This window comes from Lytechinus variegatus, chromosome 4 (assembly GCF_018143015.1).
Source record: "Lytechinus variegatus isolate NC3 chromosome 4, Lvar_3.0, whole genome shotgun sequence".
NCBI lineage: Eukaryota > Metazoa > Echinodermata > Echinoidea > Temnopleuroida > Toxopneustidae > Lytechinus > Lytechinus variegatus.
In genome coordinates, this window is record NC_054743.1 from 37,584,562 (window position 1) to 37,607,166 (window position 22,605).

Sequence of the window (22,605 nt, forward strand, 5' to 3'; positions counted from 1 at the left end):
ATGACATGCTGTAATCGGTCAATGGGTTCATAACTACAAACTGGTGCAAAGAACTTTAGTGACGTCCTAAAAAATGTGTTGCATTTCAGTTTTTGTACCATGCCTCTTTGGGGCATGATGGAAAACGTCTACAACCCAATCTGTCCATGAGGGCCTAAAACGAAAGGCCAACCATAATACATTGATGATTTTGATGGGGCTTATTATGTATTCATGGGGTTATCTTATGCTCCCATGGACAGATTCCCACTGAATTTGGGCTGTGGAGTATGTCATCATGCTCTACAAAATATGGATTCAAAATCACTGAAATGCAAAAAAGGGAAAATGACGTCACACTAGAGTACTCTATACTGAATCCCGTGGTAAAAATGTGATATGAGAAATGGTTCTTGTACACAGTAAAAACGAATTTGGCAAGTTGTTCTTGCAAGGAACTTAAAATATTATCTTGAGCTTTCTCTGCAAGAGTGTTAGTGGTCAAAGAAATCATAAGCAGCAACAGGGGTCATGAAATGTGGTATAATAAAATAAAGAATGAGGCAACGATGCAACTCTAGCACCCCCCCCCCCCTTCCACTGAAAATATATAGATGTTAAAAGCTTTACATGAAAATTGAACTACAGTTGCATAAACATTGTTTTTCAGGTCCCCCACCCATTAAAAAAATGTTAGGGCATTCGTATTGCCACTGGGAAGCTGTTAAGGTGGATCTGATAACACAATTGTTGTCTTTGTACCCACCATTAAAAAATGTACTCCATCTTCAGCATAAAAGGGCATCATTTTTCTCAATTGGGTACTAGTATTGATTTGTCACCCATCTAGAAAAAGGGAATATATTGTTAAAAAAAAGGCATGTTTTTTCCCAATTTTATTTGGGCCTGTTCAGGGTCCTGTTTCACAGAGACTTGCTGATTCTACAAGTTCACTATCAGCCAATCAAATCGAATGATTTCTGTAGCTTTTAACTGGCATTGCAAATTTGTTTTTATAACATGTTCAATGAAACGGGTCCCTGTGCTATTTAAGTCGCCAGTTAAAGGGATGGTCCGGGCTGAAAATATTTGTATCTCAATACATAGAGTACCGTAGAAGTCACTGAGCAAAATGCCGAAAATTTCATCAAAATCGGATAATAATTAAGTTATTGAAGTTAAAAATGTAGCAAAATTTTGTGAAAATAGTTGTCATGAATATTCATTAGGTGGGCTGATGTCACATCTCCACTTTCCTTTTTCTTATGTTATTACATAAAATAATATTCTCATTATTTCATACTTGTGTGAATGATATGTCTCCCTTATAATGAAATAAGTTGCAGCAATAAATATCTAGTGCACTAAATCAGTTGTCAATCCAATTTATCTAGTTTTTGGAGGAAAAAATTTGAAACCCGATTTCATATAATAAAGTACAAAAGAACAAGTGGGGATGTGACATCATCGGCCCATCTAATGAATATTCATTGACTGTTTTCACAAAATATTGCTATACTTTAAAATTCAATTTTGATGAAATTTTCAGCATTTTGCTCAGTGAATTCTACTCTTTTTATTAAGCTGAAAATACTTTCAGCCTGGACCATCCCTTTAAGGCCGTTTACCCGGTAGTTGGATGCACTCTTGAGCATTCAGAACAGTGTTTGGCTGATTTGATTTCATATGTGTTAAAAAGGCTGTATTGCAGCAAGCACAATTCAAGTCATTACATAACATTGTAACCTTCTGAAACTAGCCAAACTTTATGATAAAGGGCTTTGATTGCATCAAGCATAAGGGGCAAACTGCCGTGAACCGCCATCTTAACAGACGATATGTTATCAGCCCCCCCCCCCCCCTCTCCTTTAGCATCAAAGAATGAGCTGGCTAGAAAGTTTGTTGTGTTGCAGGGTAATAGACAGTAAAAATTGCCAGGGTTTTTTTTTCTTTGTTCATGCTATTTCTTCATTGAATACTCACTATGGAATATTAAGTCCAGAGGGCTTGGACCATATGAATGGAAATAAATTGAAATTGCATAAAAATGGGGAAAAAAGGAAAAAGAAAATTGGAAAGGAGTTCACAGGATAAGAACATGCCCTCCCCCCAAAAAAAAGCTAAATAAAAAAATACATTACCAAAAAAAATATTCAGGGTCTCAATACCCAAGATCATGGATAAAGTTGCTAGTGAAAACAAGTTTTGTTGTAATAATTTTCCTAGATTCATTCAAATCAAGCCTCTTATCAATGGAAATGCAGTTATAACTCCTACATTTGAGGAAGGTTCCATCCAAAGATTGAACGTTGATTCAAAATCAGAATAAAATCTAACCAGCAGATTGAAAACTAATTTAAAATGTTTGTACCGTTTGCTTGTTCAAATCCAATTAGCTTTTAATGCTAGCAGTTTGGATGGATGAGGCATTTGGTACGATAACCATGGCAATCACTAAAATAACAGATACAATCCCGAAGATTTTCCATGGATTGACAATATGAAAGCTTCTCCTCAAGGCTTTGACTGGGGTGAAACAATTGATAATTGAGTTGATCAATCAATATCTTTTTGTTAGTTGGAAAGATTGAAAAAGTCTGAACTTTGCAAAACGATAAAACATTAGATTGAAAATGCAGTTTGCTTAAAATTCTTCAGAATAAAGTGGAAACTTGAAAAACTTTCCATAATGATGGAAAAGTGTTGTTCAGGGATTTGACATGAATTTCCTCTGGGGCCATCTCATTCAAACTTAATTGCAAAAGTAGCACATAAGGTGGGAGCTTGCAATTCCAGTTTGCTCTAATATCTGCCAAATGGAGATCACTAGAAAAGCTTTACAGAATGATCGAACAGGATTTCAGGGCACGCAACAGGCACGCGAGTAAAATGGGTCAATTTGACGTTATTTTCCTTTGGGACATTCTCATTCAATTGATCATTCATTTGATCCTATTGTAGTTTTCTTGAAGTGATTATCTGGCGTGGTCCAACAAAACGATGAAGGCGTTTGAGTCATCTTCCATTACTCATCCGAGATAAACATTAAATTTCATCCAAGCATTCAAAATAAATTCCTCTTTCGTTCTTGATGACAACTGCTGACCATGTGCTTTTGGCAATAGAAATAATGTAATTTCATTTGATTATGAAAATCAGACCAAGAGCTTGAAGAACATTGCGGGTCAAGTTTAAAATTCGCTAGTCAACTGATGTGAATTTGCATCGATTCTTTTGCTCATATGATCATTATTCCTCTGATATGGAAATCACCAAAATATTTATCCAAGGACTTTAAATTCTTTCAAATTAGAATAATAAATAGCATAACAATGCTTTGCTCAGTGTACTATCAAAATTAATCCACCCGAGATCGTAGATGTCAAGGTTGAAAGTTCAAGGTTCAACAGCGAGGTTGTCGAAGTCCATAGTCTGCACTGCTGGATGAATCTGGAGAATCTCAAGGGGTAGTAAAGTATATAATAAGGAGGCTTTTGATTTCTGAGAGGAAAAACTCTCGGATCTTTCAAAGCCATCTTTTGAAAATTCTTTCATTCTGTGCAAAATTCTAGCCTTCAAAAAGGCTCCAAATCACAATTCCTGGTTCAAAGTACATGGTTTAGGTCTCCTGATTAATTCTGGATGCAAATTATGAATCCTAAATTTAGGATCTTGAAGATAATCGTTCTTGTAGAGCATTAATTCCAAAAACAGTCATAAAGCATGACTGTGCAATTGAGTTTGAGGGGGGTATTGACCCCCCTCATTTTTTTTTAATCTGAAAAAGAAATGGCTATCAAATAACATAACAATACACAATTAATAAAAGGAATTATCTTGAACTTTTCATGAGTTCCAATTTGGGAACTAATTTACATTCAAGAATTTGAATGGCTTGTTTTCTATTTGGGTAACAGGGATGAGAAAGTGAAGAGGGAGAAAAAGAGAGACAAAGAAACGTGTTAATATCCACATAATGATTGTAACACAAGTTAGTCAATAAAGCATGCACTACGTTTTTCAAATTCATGTTGGAATGTGAAAATGAGATTAAGTTTTAAAGACTACTTTTCACTTATCCATTTTAACATGCAACATGCTACACTATGGATTTTATTTATTTTTCTTTATACTGTACTTTTCTTTAAAAACAAAAAGACAATCAATTGAACCTTTTCAAGTTCATTGTAGATTGTCTATGATAACGTGAACACAATGTGCAAGGATATTTTTTTTCCATAAAAACAGTTGAAAACTCGACTTGTTTGAAATCTGAATAAAGAAACTGGTAGAAAAGCAATTTTGTAAATTCTGTACATGGTCAACTTTAATGAATATCAAAAACTTAGGACTTTTGCTACTACATAATTAATTTTGCCAAAAACAAGGGATATCTACACGAGAGTCACAATTTTTCGGACAGGACGACAAAACATGATTTCCACTGCTGTAAAGTATGAGTGTTCTGATAAAAACAGACATATTTAAAATCTATCAATTGAATATAGAAACATTTGCAGTTTTGCACTGAACACTAATGTCTACATGCTAGCCCATTTTGACTGCTACTAACAAACTTGAAATATGCCTTTATCTGTACAGAATAACACTGAAGGTAAATGTACAAAGCATTATATTTGAGTCTGAAATGTAAAAATATTTCTTCTAAAGGAGACAAACCTGCAAACTGCACTGGTCAATGAATACTGCATATCAATGTCATCTAACGTTTTTCTCCATAAAAATGTTTCATTCTTTTCAAAACAATTCATAACAATACACAGGTGTTCTAGAGTGGTTTCTATGTACACACTTTTAGACAATTTTCAACAGTTACACATTAAGACAAAATAGTTAAAAAGACCAAAGAACTTTGAAAACCAACTTTTTTTCTGTTTTTCCTTTAAATTTTTCCAATTCCAATTCTAGTGGATTAACTACATGAACCTTACATACATATTTCATAACCATCCAAAATGAGACAAACTTCAATACAATGAATTATTATTTTTTTCCAGATTATTTAAAATGTTGACAGTGCACGTGCCTTTGTAGTTCGCAAAGTAATAATTGAGTAAGCTAAAAAGAATTGGGCACTTTATGAGCATTCTGAGAGAGGTATATTCTAGTTGATTATTTACAATAGACAAAGTCCATGTTCCCAGCCCATTGAGATTTTACCTGTACTGATCGTGAAGTGAAGACAGGTCTCATCCACCCTTTCCAGTGGAAATTTACTTTATGGTCCTGCAGATGAAGTCATCTACTTCCAACTGCCAGCCCCGTAGTTGTCCGATGACCACTGGTCATCATAGAAGTTGTTGTAGTCACTATAACCATATCCCTGATCAAGAGGCTGTTGGGCAATGGGTTGCGTTCCCCACTGAGATTGGGTGTTGCGTCGCTTTGGGTCCCCCATCAATTGTCCTTCTAATTTCCTCTTGCCACCCATGTTACCTCCTCGCCCCCCCTCGGCCACCCCGGTTGCCACGTCCACCCCTGGGACCACCGCGCCCTCCCCTGGGGCCACCTCGGGCCCCACCTCCCCGTAAAAAACCCCTCTGTGTACTGGGCCCTCCTCGAATTCCCATGCCCCTCCCTCTTGCTCTGTTGCCACGTCCACGTCCGTATCCTGCTCCGCCGCCATAGTAACCGTCATAGCCTTCACCGTATCCATAGCTGTCTGCTTCATAACGTCCACCACCATAACCGCCCCCCGTAGCCACCATAATATCCATCATCATAACCTTCATAGCCACCATAGTCCCTATAGCGATCTCCACCACCATATCCACTTCCACGACCACGGTGGCCGCCTTGTGGACCACCACGACCTCGAGGCGAGTACCCTTCAAAGCCGAATCTGCAAAAAAATTTTACACAATAACAGCAATTGACATTTGAACTTTGAATCCATACCGTGAAAGGTCAGAGCATGAAGTTCATAGATATTGAACATAGTAAAGACCTTTATTTTGCAAATATTCTATCGCAATTTCTCTTTTTTACCACCCCCCCCCCCTTTCAAATTTGCAAAATTTGGTAACTGCAAACTTAATCAAATGCAATCTTTATGTGCATTTTGTAAATAAATTTCAATGTTGAATGCATTTCGGAATTTGCCTTTTTTTAGTTATTAAACACACATCAAAATGGCCAAGAATGTGAAATTACAACTACTTTAAATTCTTCTTTCATTGCAGATAAATGCAACTAGACTCCAGGGGTTACAAACTGCACCCTAGACCTCTTAACTCTTTGAAACTTGGTCTTCACACAAAAATTGGCGAAAAACCTCGCCAGCATGTCACGTTGAGGACTGTTGGTGCAGCAATTAGGAATAATCACTTTATTCAGAGTGGTTTTGCCTGTAAATACTCACCCTCCAAGATTCTGTTGCCTCATGATTCTTTCTTTTTTCTTCTTGTTTTCCTGAGGTGGTTTGGCAAGAGACACTTCTATCGTGGTTCCTTCATACTCCTTCCCATTCATCTCCTCTATCGCCTAGTCATGACAATAAGGGGGGGGGGGAGAATATAAAAGCAACGGCTCAATTATGAAACGAACTTATTATCAATTTGTCAATTAAACTTACAAATTACTAATTTACAGCTGAAAACTAGCAACACAACAGTACCAACTTACTTCCGAGGCAACCAATGATCTGCGACCACATTTAGTATTTCCCAAAGAAGTTCACTCACAACATTCTAACTTCATTAATAAATCCTGAAAATGAATGATTGCAAAATTTCTAGTTAATCAAATTATTCACTAGAATTGGGTTATAAGCTGTGGTCGCATTTCATAAGTTGGGTATGCAAAAAGGGTGGCGTATGAACAATTTTCCACACGGTGCCATGGATAAATTGTTGCTACATCACAGCATCTTAACCAAATTTATTGAGTAATATCTCATTTTGAAGCTAGAACTATAGGCTAACTATATTACTATGAATTAGATCAATACAATATCAGGAATAAAAACTATGGTACATTAAGTTTGAAGTAACAGGGGTGGCGGATGCGGTAAATGATAAAATATTAATTAAACCTAATGAACAACTTCCTATAATATGTAATATGACTGATATCCTCACATTTCTGGGCGTTTTGAAAATATGCAGCAATGGAATACATGTGTATGTCAGCTCTGATCTGCAACCTTATCAATTAGTAAACCGGAGAGATTTGGTTAATTATCTAATTTGTAATCTTAATTTTTAGTACAAATGTTGTGTATCATTGCAACAAACATTTCTACCCATGATGTTGTCATTTTGCCAAGCATACAAATACAGTGACAGGTATTTTGGGGGCAGAAATGTGAAATTAAATACTGTTAATTAATTAGTATAATTAACATGCATAAAATAATAGATTATTATTTTACTTTTGGTAAAGATTTAATCATTGATCTTTCAAGATTATAACTGCAAAATACTAGGGTGATCCATGTTGCATTAACTTTTGACACCATTTTATGTGCAGCAGGTCCAAATTTGAGAAAAACACATTTCAAAATTCACATTTACATCTATGTAATAATTGACTGTTAATTAGTCATTTTAAGGAAAAGTAACGGTATTCAAAACTTAAAACTTTGTCATTATGTAGAGAATGGTAATAGCTATAACATTTTTACCCTGTTCGCGAAATTGGACCACCTTATGACATGCGACCTTTGATGAATGATTGAACTGACAACCACGAGTTATTTCTGCTTTACCCACTACCTACTAAATTTAGTTTCATCTCCATAAATAACCTTTCCATTTTTTCAAGGGGGGGGGGGTGCACAGACATAACTGAAATGACAAATTACCTTGACAGCTGCTTCCCTTTCCTTGAAGTGAACAAAGCAGTAATCCTTCATCTTCTTGGCCTTCTCAACCTCACCATACTGACCAAAGTCTTCCTTAATCTTCGCTTCTGTTGATTCCTGAGAAAGATTTCTGATGTACACAACTTTCACCTGAAGATGCAATTTAAAAAAAAAAATTATCAATGACAACTCATTTCTTTGGGTTTCAAAAAATATTTTTAATAATAACAAGACCTCTGATTCCAAAGTCTATTCAGATCATTGCCCCTGCCATACAGACACAAGAGAGCTGGAAGTGAAAGCATCAAATGTAATTTTTTTTCATAACTTATCAGATAATTGCAATTCCAATGAATGTGAATACATGTAACAAGATTTGGATTTCATAAGTTAACAAATTGCAAAGTTATGGCAAGAGCGTAACACAAGAGACAGGTGTAGATCCTGTGCTGAAATATGAAATACTAAGTAAAAAGTTCGGCAAACCATGCCGAAACTTGAGGTATTCATAGACAAATTCTTTCAAAACTTAACTCTGCTTTGTGATTAGCTGGAATAACTTACCTTCGACATAGTCTCGGAGTCTGGCTCAATCACTGGATCAGCCCAGTCTACATTGACATTGATTTGATTCCAGACCTTGACCCTTCCAGAGAGAAGTTTCCTCTTCGCACTTGCAGCTGCTTTGTGGGAGTCAAACTCGAGGAAGGCAAAACCACGATTGCGCATCTTGTCTTCTGTCTTGTAGATGATGACATCCATCAGACCCTCTGTTGATCACACACAAAAAAGATATTTAGACAGTGTTTACTCTGTTCCGGAATCTTTTTGTTTCTATTCACCAAGGCAGCCCCCCTTCCCATTATGCTTACTGCATGCAAATAGCATATTTTCATAAATAATTACTTATGACATCTCAGTTCATCAAAATACACATTTAGAAGCTGTTGATTTACAGGTTAAAAAAAAGAAATGTTAGTCAATATTAAGAACACTGCTCTTCCATCTTCATAATGCAATGAAAAACCGGGAAAAAATATATTTCCCAGGTTGCAAGGAAGTTCAAACTGTTAACTCACTTTCAACTTTGGAGAACTCTTCCAAGATCTCTTCTTTGGTCTTGTTCTTGGGGATGGAGCCGACGTAGAGCCTACTCTTCGGTACTGAGATGTTCACACTGATTTGCCAGTTTTCTTTGACTTTGTATCCATTGAGCTACAAAATAAATCAAACACAAAATAAGTATGCTTTGACTTTATGGACACTTTTTGTTCAAATACATGCAACATTGAACATGAAGTTTACATCACTAAATTGTCTGCAATAGCAAAGCTATGGACAAGAATCAGATAGTCATGGACTGGAATTTCTTAATAGTGCTTTCCAGCCAACTTGTCACAAATACACTGGAATTGTAAGTGATGAAAAGCTAATGAAACTGCAATGGTAACATAAATTAATGCCTTACTAAAGGCACACAAGTACATAGCATAGACCTTTGTGGCACCTTGGTAGCTACTACCTACATAACATGAACACTGATATCGACTTGAAATGCATCTTCCAGTATACATACCTTTTTGACAGCTTCCTTGGCACCATCGGTGGTAGTGAATGCTGCAAATGCGTAACCCCTGTTTTGGCCTGTAAGTGGGTCCATCATTAACCTCAGATCATGCACATCACCACACTGCTCCAACAGAGGAATGAGTTCATCTTCAAACATCTCCCTTGGGATCTTTCCAATGAAGATCTAGAATTAAAGATAAAAGTGATATTCAGTTATTCAAAAATCTGGAGCACCTCTTCGCACATTTTTTTCCTTGTTTTAGAAATATTAACGATGGATACTATAGACAGACAGATATGAATCAAAGTAAAATTGTGACTGGTCTACATTTATTCTGTTGCAACTCTATGTAAGACAGGGCCTGGAATGCTTGATTACCTGGACAATCTAAACAAGTAGTAATTTTCATCAACTAAAATCAATACTTTTGAAACAGAGAATTTTAATTTTAAAACAATGAATGGCTTTGAGGGAAATACCCTATATATTTCCCAAAGAAATATGATACTGCAATATGGGTCAACAGGAAAAAAATGTCAAGTAAAAACTGTTCTCACCTCTGAACCTTGGGCGGGTGGCGGTAACGTTTCAACATCTTCAGGTTTGGGACGACTGGACTTTCTCTGTCCTAATGTGATATCTAGTGAGTAACCTGTTCTGGCAAGGATTTCCTGCAACAAAGGAATAGAAAAAACAATGCATTACTGTAAGGCACAAACGTAGGTAAAAGGTAGTTCCATCTGCGCTAGAGCTAAAGCGACTTCCTTCAACAAGCAGATTCATTTCTAGATGCTTGAAAGTGTTAGATGGTCAGTAGTTCATAGTAAAGCCCCAAAATTATATAAACAGAATACTAAGTATTTCATCATATAAAATCGATCAGGCTATCAGACAATGAATTAAAATTTGGAAATGACTCATTCAATTTTACCAAGCTTTATAGGGTTTTGAATTCCAAAGAGGAAAGAAATACCAATTACAGACACATACACACTTAACCCTAAAAAGACTGGGGGGGGGGGCTGATTCAGCCCCCAACATTTTTCACAATAAATCCCCCGCTTGAAATTTTTTGACCACGTTGCTCGCCGACTTACTTTCACGTCTCGCCTAACTTTTGAGACCAAAATTGTAACCCCGGTAAGCGGTTCTGAAATTACGCAACATTTCATAAGTGCAAGGAGACCCAATATCACTCAAAAATGTGAATTTGTGTACAAATCCAATGCAAATAGTGTTTTTTGCCAAAATTCATAAATGTATATTATTTTTCCTTTTACTGCTTCCAATCAATTTTACCTTTTTTATGGTCAAAATAAAGTCCTAAACCATTTTCATTGAAAAAACAATAAAAAACAAAGAAATACATAAGAAATTTAGAAAATAGAAAAATACATGAGAAAATAAATGTGATGTTGAAAAATTTTAGAAATAAATTTGATCAGATGCCTATCTAGGGTTTGTGAAACAAAAATTAGCATTTTAGGGGCATTATTTCGATAATTAGAGCAAACTTATGATTTTACGCATAAATTAGCATAATTAATGAGGAATGAGATTTTTCTCAGAATTTGATATTATAATTTTGTAGATAATGCCATGGGTAACGCGCGTGCCAATTTTCGTCGCTATCGATGTCCGAGATCATAAGGGGGGAGGGGGGCTGAATCAGCCCCCCCCCCCCCGTCTTCTTAGGTGTCGAAATAGACCAGTCTATTTAGGGTTAACAAGCTTTCATAATTTTTACCTTAATTTTAGCTTCATCTGGACCCTTGGGTTCTTGTCCACCCTGTGACTGCTTCATTCTGCTCTTCTGTCTGTATGTCCTGATGACCCCACACAGGAATGCACTTGTGTTAGTGACATGGGACAAGTCACTCTCACCAAACTGCTTCAAGACTCCGAGCCTAGATGTCTCGTCAAGTTCTTTCAGAGCCTCAAACGCTCTATCATCCAGTGCATCATCACCAGAAAGGATTCCTACACATTGACAAAAAAAATACATAGCACATTAAAATTTAACGAGACACAGCTTTTTTAAAATTTTGGATTATTCTCACTTATTTCTAGAAAGAATTTGTGAAACAAAATAACTGTATTCAATTTTCAAATCATACAGCTAAGGGTATGAGGGCAAAGAAATCAGGACATTACTATATAATATAAAAGTCAACACATTTCAAAATGAACCACTTCAATAAAACATACCTTTTGCAAAGAACCTGTCCAGTTCGGAAGCAACCTTCTCTGTGAAGCCCATTCCCAGGTAGCTGTCATATTTGTCTGTTCTTTCAAACTCAGTCTCCATGGGCTCCTCAGCACCACCATCTCCCTGGCTTTGTTCCATCTCTTCTGGTTTTATATCACCATTATCTGCCATGATTTGCAGCCTACTGGGGGTGTGTTACCTGTATTAAATTATGGGAGAATCACGACAGATTAGGCCTGATGAGCCTTCATACAATAATTTAGGGCCTACTTGAATTCTATTAAAGGACAAGTCCACCTGAATGTTGATTTAAATAAAAAGAAAAAAAAATCAAACAAGCACAACACTGAAAATTTCATGAAAATTATTGTAATTATTTCACATAACAGTGATATGCACTTCCAGGTCAGTATACAAATAAGGGGACTGATGTCACCCACTCACTTTTCCTTTTGTATTTCACTGTATAAAATATTTCAATATTCTCCTCATTATCATGTGAAAGAAATATCTACATGTATTCCCCCTCAACATGTGTAATTACCATAGTTTTTTTAACATTTTGTGGTGCAGTCAAATTAGTAATTGCCAAATCTGTAAGACATTTCTTTGGTAATAACTTGAGGCATGTTATAAAATTAGAATGTGGAAATTTAAAGGTCAAGTCCACTTCAGAAAAATGTTGATTTGAATCAATAGAGAAAAATCAGACAAGCACAATGCTGAAAATTTCATCAAAATCGGATGTAAAATAAGTTATGACATTTTGAAGTTTCGCTTATTTTCAACAAAATAGTTATATGAACGGGCCAGTTACATCCAAATGAGAGAGTCGGTGATGTCACTATTTTTGTTTTTGTTTGAATTATACAATATTTCAATTTTTACGAATTTGACGATTAGGACCTCCTTGTCTGAAGCACAAAATGTTAAAACAATGGAATTCCACAGGGTCAGGGAGGAATGAAACTTCATTTCACATGACAATGACAAGAAAATAAAAATATTTCATATAAAATAAAAAAGAAATAGTGAGTGATGTCATCAACTCTCATTTGGATGTAACTGGCTCGTTCATATTTTGTATAAGCGAAAATTTAAAATGCCATAACTTTCTTATTTTACATCCGATTTTGATGAAATTTTCAGTGTTACGCTTGTTGAATTTTTCTTTTTATTCAAATCGAGTTTTTCTTGGGGTGGACTTGTCCTTTAACCATCCAAAATGGCAGTGAAAAGTCAGAAACTTCTAAATGTTTCATTCATTTAGGCCTATTTCAGTTTTGCTGAGGGTGCAAGCTTCGCTCAATTACAACATCCAAATTCTGTAAGAAAAATATTTTGTTTGTAGATTGGAATAGCAGATTAGATCCAGAAACAAAAATAAGATGCTCTCATAATTTTGCATGTAATGTGAAAAATTCTCAATACCTAAATTTTCTAAAAAAAAATATTTGCTGCATGGATTTTGTGAAATTTTTCATTTGTGGCCTAGGCCTTATTATTTTTTTGAAGTGCCTCCCCACCCTCATATGGGCAAAAAAAAAATTAAAAATACCAATTCAGGAAGTTCAGATTTAAAATAAAAAACGATCTAAAAATATGAGAAAGTCAAAGGGACTGAATCTAAGAACAGAGAAATAAAAGAAAAAAATATTAGATCTAGACCCTACATAGTAAATCTAACTTTGAATCTAGGATTTGGAAAGGAAATTGAGCCACAAACAAAACTTCTCGATATTCAGACATTGGCAAATGCTCATGCTCCCATATGCATGCCATGCCTATGGACGCTTAACTACACACACCACAAAGAACACACACTGCACTCTTCCCGCCGCCACAAAAGCCAACCATTCACAATGCGAATCGCGTCCTTCAGCTCCCTAGCCCATTCATATGCAAATAAACCGGCGTCCCCTCGATCGCTGGCACTCCACATGGCGAACTGTCAGTATCTGACCAAATGAACATGTGCGCTTGTTGTTGAAAATTTACACATGAAAATTACAGCAAATCTTCCAACAAAGAAAACGTATTTACAAGATAAGCGATGAAAAAAATATACGAAAACAATGTTCAAATAACTAAAAAAAAAAAACACAATTAGAGGGCAAAAGATCGCGGAACAATGTCAAACTGTAGACGTGTAGTGTCGACATCAAATTTCACATGCAACATCCACCACCGACAGCCAATGCATGGCCACGCACACCAAAGCAAAGGCTAAGCAAATTTCCATGGGTGGAATAAAATGATGAAAATGAACGTATATTCACACTTAAAATCATACCGAATGATTCAATACAACGTATATAAAGTATTATATACTAGGAAAACCCGAATTCGCATACACAATTTGTTATTTTGGGAAACAGAAAGGCAGAACAATATCAGATTTTTCGTTTCACTCATGTCATAATTACACACACACAGCTGCTGCTGAGCGGCGAAGCGACGCTCAGTAAAAAAAAACAAGCATTGCAAATGAATTAAAAACAATCAAATGAAGAAAACGTACACAAATTGCGATACAAATATGCAATAAAATCCAGACATTACAAAAAAATAAAACTGATACTTACCTAACTTAAAATTAAGGGGGAAATGGACGAATTCCTGCTCCGTCCAGGGGATCGTGGCTCTCCCGTGTGCGTGATGTGCGGAAGATGGCGTTCTTACGGGTTTCCAACGCTGGAATTCAGGGGTTTAAATGGATAGTGTGCATAATATGTGCATTGAACCGTTGGAGGAGGATGCATCTTTTTAGTCTCTCGAATGCACCCCATGTGAGAGGGCATATTTTTCTGTTTTGTGAAATGAAACTTTAAAATGTCATATCTTTCTTATTTTACATCCGATTTTGATGGAATTTTCAGTGTTATGCTTGTTCAATTTTCTCTTTTTATTCAAATCAAGTTTTTGTTGGGGTGGACTTGTCCTTTAAGGATTTTGATGAAACTGTTTACCTATGTTAGTCCGAACATTTGGGGCGGGCAGAGATTGAATTTATGGCTGCATCCAGCGGAAATCCCAGGGGGACAGGGGGTCGCGTCCCCTAGTACCCAAATAGTACTGGGCACAATATAAATTGCCCCTTACTATTTTTGGTCTTTTATTATGAAGAGAAATTCATCAATAAAAATCGAAATAATACATGTATTTTGGAGGAGAAAAAATGGAAAAAAGGGGGAAAGAAAGAAAAAAGAAGGGGCAAAAGGATGAATAATGAAGAGTAAAAATAAGAGGGAGACGAGTGAACACACCAGTTAACACTTCATGAATCCAATCATATCAAACACATAGTTCTCATAAAATTTATCAAACTTTCACAATAAATACACAATTACCTACAAAATAAAAAAAAATGCCGAAATCATTTTTCCTTTTTATGATAATAGCTTCCAAATGGATCCCTATTCGCATGTGAAATATTTTTGTCACTTGAAAAACGTATCGTATTACCGAACGTGTGTTTTCTATGGGAAAAATTGAGAAAACAACAAAATCACTGTTGAAATATTTTTACCATAGTTTAATATTTTTAAAATATCAAGTCTTTGAAAATGTGTTTTTGACCATTTTTCATCATCTTTCTATTCAAGTTCCCTTTGGAAGGATGTTGCAAAATTTTGAGCGTATGATTTTCCGACGCCTAGGATGCACGCGTTCGGTAATACAATTAAGGCCGGTCGGTAAATCACTGTACTTCACGGGCAATTTTGGTCAAATAACCTTTCATTTCTTTCATTGTGATAGGCAAATTTCAAAGCAAGATATTACGTAAGCAGGATGGAGAAATTGAATAGATCAGGGGATTATAACACATCAATGAACACTCTATGAAGGTATTTGCACTTCTACTTTGAATGCATATGTTGTACAATGCATGTGGCGAACTGCCATGTGAAATACCAGTCGTTCGTGGACGCATTGTTGTTTTTTTGTGGATTTAAACGAAAAACACAATTCAAAAGAATATATGAATAATCAAGAAATCAAAGTTGGTGCTTATCTCATTAAATTTTAAACCACCATGTCCCTTAAGTACCAACCTTCGAGTCTGATCATGCGCAAGTACGAACTGGCTTATAGAAGAAGGTCAAGGGAATTACTTGGAAAATTATTAGAAAATGTATTTCACATGTGTCACTATATTAAATTTTTGCTCGCGCTTCTCGCTCGCATAGCCTGTTTGATGCGCCATAGAGATGTTAGGCGTTATTAGTTTATCTCTATGACATGCGCATATCGTGTTTATTAGGTTGATATGTACAGCTTAAAACATCAAGTATTAAAATATATAAATGCATATTTCAGCTCGAACATCGGAGCTTTTATTATTTTGTTTGATTTACAAATTGATTTTTTTTAAAGGACAAGTCCACCCCAACAAAAACTTGATTTGTATAAAAAGATACAAAAAAATCAACAAGCGTGACACTGAAAAATTCATAAAAACTTGATATTTTAAAGTTTCGCTTCATTTCACAAAACAGTCATATGCATATGTATGCCAATGAGGGAACTGATGACATCACTCTTTCACTATTTCTTTTGTATTTCATTATATGAAATATGAAATATTTTCTCGTCATTGTCATGTGAAATGAAGTTTCATTCCTCCCTGCACACGTGGAATTCCATTATTTTAGCATTTCGTGGTTCAGGCAAGGAGGCCCTTATCGTCAAATTCGTAATTGAAATTTTGTATAATTCAAACAATAAAAAACAAAAGAAATAGTGAGTGATCAGTGGCGTAACTACGGGGGCATGGGGGGCACGTGCCCCTCCCCCCACCTTGGCTGGCTAAAAAAGGAAAAGGAGAAAAAGAGGGAAAAGGGAAGAGAAACGTATAGAGGGGATAGAAGAAATTATTGTTCATTATAATGTTATATTAAATTATGTTACATAAGAAGCATTTTTTCATAACTTTACGAAACATTATATGCTCCATTATGTCTTCATTCGCATAGACTGTTTAACGAGATACATTAAAAGTATATGCATGCTGTACTAAAACCTCCCGTTTTCAAATCAAAATTCCACAAAATATATTTCCTCGCAATTCGAGTTATTGTTTTATGTAGTGACATATTATTTTTTCGTGACTACTTAAAGTGATTTCCCTATTTTCAGGTCTTAATATAAAACATTTTCCTGCCCGTATTTGTGATATATCTGCTCTTCATGAACTCCTAAAATCGGTCCTTAAAAGTGTCAATTTTAATTTCTGATATAAAAAAAAATCAGCTCGCACTTCGCGCTCGCATCATTTGGTCAGTGAAATACGTAGGGTCTTAGTGAATTCTTACAAACAAGCTTTAGAATGCCCCTCTTCATGTCTGAATTTCAAAATTTTCAGCTCGCGCTTCGCGCTAGCAGTATTTGATTAGTGAGATGCGTATGATAATCATGATTACAACGCCTTAAAAAAATATGCTTCATGCATTTAGATGTAATTGTAACAAAATTAGCAAGCGCTTGGCACTCACATTAGATGACTATGACACATTAGATGACTATACTCTTAATGGATTGGGGTCAATATATAAAAAAATTTCAGCTCGTGCTCGCAGCATTTGGTTAGTGAAATACGTACGGTCTTATAGGGAATTCTGACAAACAAGCCTAGAATGCCCCTCTAATTCGGGTCTGAATTTCTTAAATTTTCGGCTCGCGCTTCGCGCTTGCAGTATTTGATTAGTAAGATGCGTATATATGTTAATCATGATTACAATAACTAAAAAGAGTGCTTCACGACTGTGTAATTTAGATGTAATATAACAATATCAGCAAAGGATAGCACTAGCATAAGATCACTATGGTGAGAAAATTATTCTCTTAAAGTCCTTAAAATTTCCCTGTTTAGGTCAATATATACAAATATTTAAGCTCGCGCTTCGCTCTCGCATTGTATGTTTAGCGAGACAGTTACGTATCATGATTACAAAAAATTGCTTATAATGTCCCTTTTTAGCTCTGAATATAATAATTTTTTCAGCTCGTGCTTCGCACTCGCATTATTTAATCAGTAAAATTCATATCCGTTTAATGGCACTGCATGTCCTCAATTATCTCTATATTTGCAGCTGAGCACGCTTTGCGCTCCCTAAGTGACTCGAAATTTTTGCTGGTGCCCCCCAATCGGGGAGAATTACAGGTGAAAGAAAAAAAGGTGGGAGCTAGATCCGCCCCTGGTCCCCCTACCTTCCAGGAAAGATTCGATCCGCCACTGCTTGGCTGCATGCTGCAAATTGAGGAAATAGGGGGGGGGGGGGCGGATTTTTTTTAGCCATAATATTTTTTCCCGATCGGCCGCTCGAAGCTGCTTTTTTTTTTTGAAGGTGTAGTCACTTCTTAGCGTTATTCTAATGAATATGCATGGATGTATATCATATTCTTTATTTATATAATGCGAGCGCGAAGCGCGAGCCAATTTTTTTGAGGAAATCTTATGTTCTTTTCCCAAAAATTTTGAACATTCTGGGCAATTTTTGTCGTTAGCCTGAAAAAGATCTGTATGCAAATGAATAATGTCTATGAACGCGAAGTGCGATCAGAAATGAACTGATGAAAAGGTACCTGTAAAAGACTTCTTGCAATTTTAGCTATGAAGACGTTACAAGTTTTAAAAAATCAAATAATGGGAGCGCGAAGCGCGAGCTGAAATCGTGTAAAATGCTAATCAACTTTTGTAATCGTGAACATGATAGCTATTCACCTAGACAATTGATGCGAGCGCGAAAATCGAGACCTAAAAACTGGACACTCTATTCATGTTTTGTAAATCATGAAAAGAATGAGTAATAGGGAATCTTCCTACATTAAAAATGCGATCAGAAAATTTTTGATATTGCGATCCAAAACTGGATAATAATTTGAATAGAGAACACTATCTGAACATGCGCGTGTGTTTCATATTCAAACCTAGAAAATCTACGCGAGCCTAAACTATATGATAGTCCAATATGAAAAAAAAGAGAGTCAGTTTCATCTCTATATTTCAAGCAGTTGGTAGGAAAAGTGTGAGGTGAACCTAACATGCAATGCGAGCGCGAAGTGCGAGCGAAAATTTTATCTAGTGACATGAAAGATTTTTTGTTTTTCAAGTGTCCCCCTTATTTTATTCACTCGTCTTCCTCCTCTTCCTTTTTCTCCTCTCTTCCCTCCTTTTTCGCTTTTGCTCCGCGGGATCCAGCGGGGGGGGGGGGGGGCCGAGGGGCCGGCCCCCCCCCGCTGGATCCGCCTATGGGGTTGTCATGGACCTAGTTGGTCCATACTTTAACCCAGAATGGGATAAGAGAGTCAACCGTTGCAAAATAAGTTGACAGAAAAAAGCGCCCCCGGACTGTCATCGCAATTTTGATCGCAACTCAAATCTTATTGACATTATAAGAAGAAGAAACTCGCATACATGTACGATCCGCGATTCGAAAATTGTGGAAATGAGGTTAACCATTGCGTAATATTAAATTACCACTAGTAGTCTGGTCAGTTAGCGTCAAAAATGCCCTACTTGTGGACACGGTGGACAAAAGCATGATTTTTTCTCCAGACCTTTGTTTATGTATAAGAATTAAGAATGGGGTATGCTCCAAAAAATCTGGCTGCAGGAACAGTGAAAAAATGGGTGAAAATGTCAGAATTTATGAGTTCCGATTTTTCTGATATATAGACTAGCGCTAGTGCAAAACTCAATAGCAGTGCATTATTTTGCATTGGATTAGTTCTTGAATTCAGACCCTTTTGAACAGATCTTCTGTTTGTCCTCGCATCTCAATGCACCAAATATCTGAATGAAGATGCTAACCAAGCCAAAGGGTGACGGTGGAGGGGGTTGAATGTTGGTGTGTGTGTACATATTTTGGTCTTGGGGTAAAGGTGTGCAAGACACATATGTTTGCATGTGTTGGAAATTGTGTTGCCATGGTAACAGTGTATTATTGTAAAAATAAGGTAAAAATCTTGCAGTTAGAACCACTTCCTCTGTTTTTAACCGATTCTCATGAAATTTGGCACACACATTGGTCTTGAGGTGAAGATGTCTAAGACACACTTTTGTGTGTCTTTCAGAAATCTTGTTGCCATGGTAACAACATATTATCTGGTGAAAATTGTGAAAAACCTTACAATTCAAACTGTTTCATCAGTTTTCAATCAATTTTCATGAAATTTGGCACACACATTGGTATTGAAGTAAAGATGTACAAGGCACTTTTTGTGTGTGTTTCCAAAATTGTGTTGCCATGGGAACAACATATTATATGGCAAAATTTAGGTAAACTTGCAATTTGAACTACTTCATCAGTTTTTTTGTTGTTGTTGTTTTGAACCAATTCTCATGAAATAATTATGGCTCACACATTGGCCTTGAGGTAAAGATGTGCAAGAACCTTTTGTCAGAGAGTGCATTGCCTTGGTAACCACATTTAGCCAGAAATATGGGGAAAACTCATTGTGGATCAGTCTACTTCTCAGTTTTCAGCCTGTGCTCATAAAAATTGACACAAATATTCATTTTGGGTAAAGATTCATATTCAGTATTAAAAGGGAATCAAGCCTTGGTCATAATGTTGTGTGCATGGAAAAGGAGAAAAATAAGAATGGTGAAAGTTTTAAAGAAATCGGACAAGCAAAATATAGTTATGGCTGCTTTAAAATTAAGATCCCTAAGGCTACTAGTATGTAGAATTCAAATTGGCAACTGGGTAAGTAAATTATGACAAGGGGTGGGGCGGCAAGGACAACTTTCCCATAAGACTAGCAGTTATCAGGATTTTTGGTTTTCTCCTAAATCCCTATTCCATTGGGGCCGTAATATAAACCCGGTAGTATGTTTTATGTCCTCATGAAAGAAAGATATAATTTGAAGTAAAACTTTTGAAAAAAGAAATTTTAGCTAATTAATTATTCCAGTACATGGAAGAGTGGTCCTTGCCTTCTTAAATCACTGTGACATCACATATGCGGTCAATTTGAAGTCTTCATGGGTATAGTGATTACCGATGTTTATAACTTTAATATGTTCACAACTTTGTTATGGTTTGTCCGATATTGTTCAAACTTTGACCTATAAACTTGTCTGATTTTTCATTTTCCTCTAAAAACAAGTGTTTATTTGGGTTTGATTCCCCTTTATAACGTCATATAATAGCGCAGGGTATTAATCACCTTCAATAATATTTATAGGCTTTTTTTTGGGGGGGGAGAAGGTCCTTAAAAACTGACAACATAAAAATATAGAAGGTTAAAGGCCATGACCATGAGGAACTTAAACACTCTTAAAAAAACACCCCTTACATTTTTTATTTGGGGGGGGGGCTTTAGAAAATTGCCACATAAAGATTAAAATTAAATTATAACGACTAGGAACTTAACCCCCCCCCCAAAAAAAAGGGAAATCCTTTACACTTCAGCATATTAATTTAAAGCCTTAAACATTCTGATTTGAAAAAAAAGTTTCCGGTGTCCAATTAATCAATGATTTATTTGAAGCATGAAGCAGGGGCTGTGTCACAGAAATATACTGAAAAAATCAAATGAAAGAAAATATAAGGCTAAAATCTATTGTGCACATAGGTATATTTTTGATATGGTATGTTACTGAGTCATGGATTTGCAAGTGAATTTCTAAAACAAGTGCAGATATTTTTGTATATATTTCTATTTCTATAATAATTAGTTGCATGATTAAAGGTACACTTTAAAATATGTCAGAAAAAATATACTTAGAGAGAGACAGGAAACAGAAGGAGATGGCATGGTGAAGCTCAAAATCAAGAGTGATGTGAAAGTTAAAAAGAAAGAGTAGGAACGGAATATGAATAAAAGACTGAGTAGGAGAATATAAATAAACAATGGTTAACTGGGTACTGTAAACAATTTTTTTATCAAATCAGAATGCATTAAGCTTCAAATGAATGGTCTGAAGTGCAAAGGACTCTTACCTTTGAAGGGGGGGGGGGGATTTTCTGCTAAAAAGTATTATCAGCCCCCTATTTTTTCGGGGGGGGGGGGGTTAGTTCCTAGTCATAATCCTTTAACTGTAATTTTATTGAGGTAATTTTCTAAAGACCCACCCCCCCAAAAAAAGAGTAATGTCTAGCTTTAAAAATGCATTGAACCCTGAGGGACAAAGGTGTAGACTGGTTTGAGCATGGGGAAGTAGAACTAAAAGTGGTATGGGGAGGGGTGCACATCTTGGGGAGGTGGAACTAAGGTTTGGAAAATCAGCTGTTGAAAGTAGAAGGGGTACACATTTTGTTTTGCTTGCCAGTGTTGGAACTCCTCTGCTTCAGCAGAAGGTTTCATATTCACCCAGTGTACCTCCAGCCTATATGCCCTTAAGGGGATGCGTTTTTTAAGAGTGTTTATCATTTTTATGTTTCTAATGGCCACTGCCTTTAACCTTCTTTGATGTCAGATTTAAAGGACTAATCCTGCCCCTTCCCCCAAACCCAGAAATATTAATGAAGGTGATTAATACCCCACATTTTAATGCAGAGAAGACATTTAGAATTTAATATGAATCTTTACCCTGAGATGAATATTTCTTCCAATTTTTATGAGCACTGACTAAAAACAGGGGAAGAAGTTTGATCCACAAGTTTTCCTACATTTCTGGCTATCATATGTGGCTACCCTGGTAATGCACTCTCTGACAAATGCAAAAAAAAGGTTCTTGCACATCTTTACCCCAAGGCCAATGTGTGAGCCAAATTTCACGAGAATTGGTTCAAAAATGATGAAGTAGTTCAAATTGCAAGTTTTTAACCTAAATTTTGCCATATTATATTTTGTTACCATGACAACACAGTTTCTGAAACACACACAAAAAGTGCCTAGTACATCTTTACTTCAATACCAATGTGTGTGCCAAATTTCATTAGAATTGATTGAAAACTGATGAAGCAGTTTGAATTGTAAGATTTTTTCACAATTTTCACCAGATAATATGTTGTTACCATGGCAACAAGATTTCTGAAAGACACAAAAGTGTGTCTTAGACATCTTCACCTC

The 22,605-nt window shown here is 36.1% G+C and overlaps 1 protein-coding gene across 1 annotated transcript; it reads right to left on the bottom strand.

Annotated features, from left to right (window-relative positions):
- Positions 1-4,284: 4,284 nt before the first annotated feature.
- LOC121413980 (heterogeneous nuclear ribonucleoprotein R-like) lies at positions 4,285-14,277 on the bottom strand. Its single transcript, XM_041607010.1, is given in 12 exon segments — positions 4,285-5,449; positions 5,451-5,696; positions 5,698-5,842; positions 6,362-6,483; positions 7,805-7,954; positions 8,369-8,574; positions 8,884-9,019; positions 9,381-9,557; positions 9,932-10,045; positions 11,122-11,354; positions 11,583-11,782; positions 14,169-14,277. Coding segments are annotated over 11 exon segments (1,908 nt in total). The 5' UTR covers positions 11,755-11,782; positions 14,169-14,277; the 3' UTR covers positions 4,285-5,242.
- Positions 14,278-22,605: the final 8,328 nt, after the last annotated feature.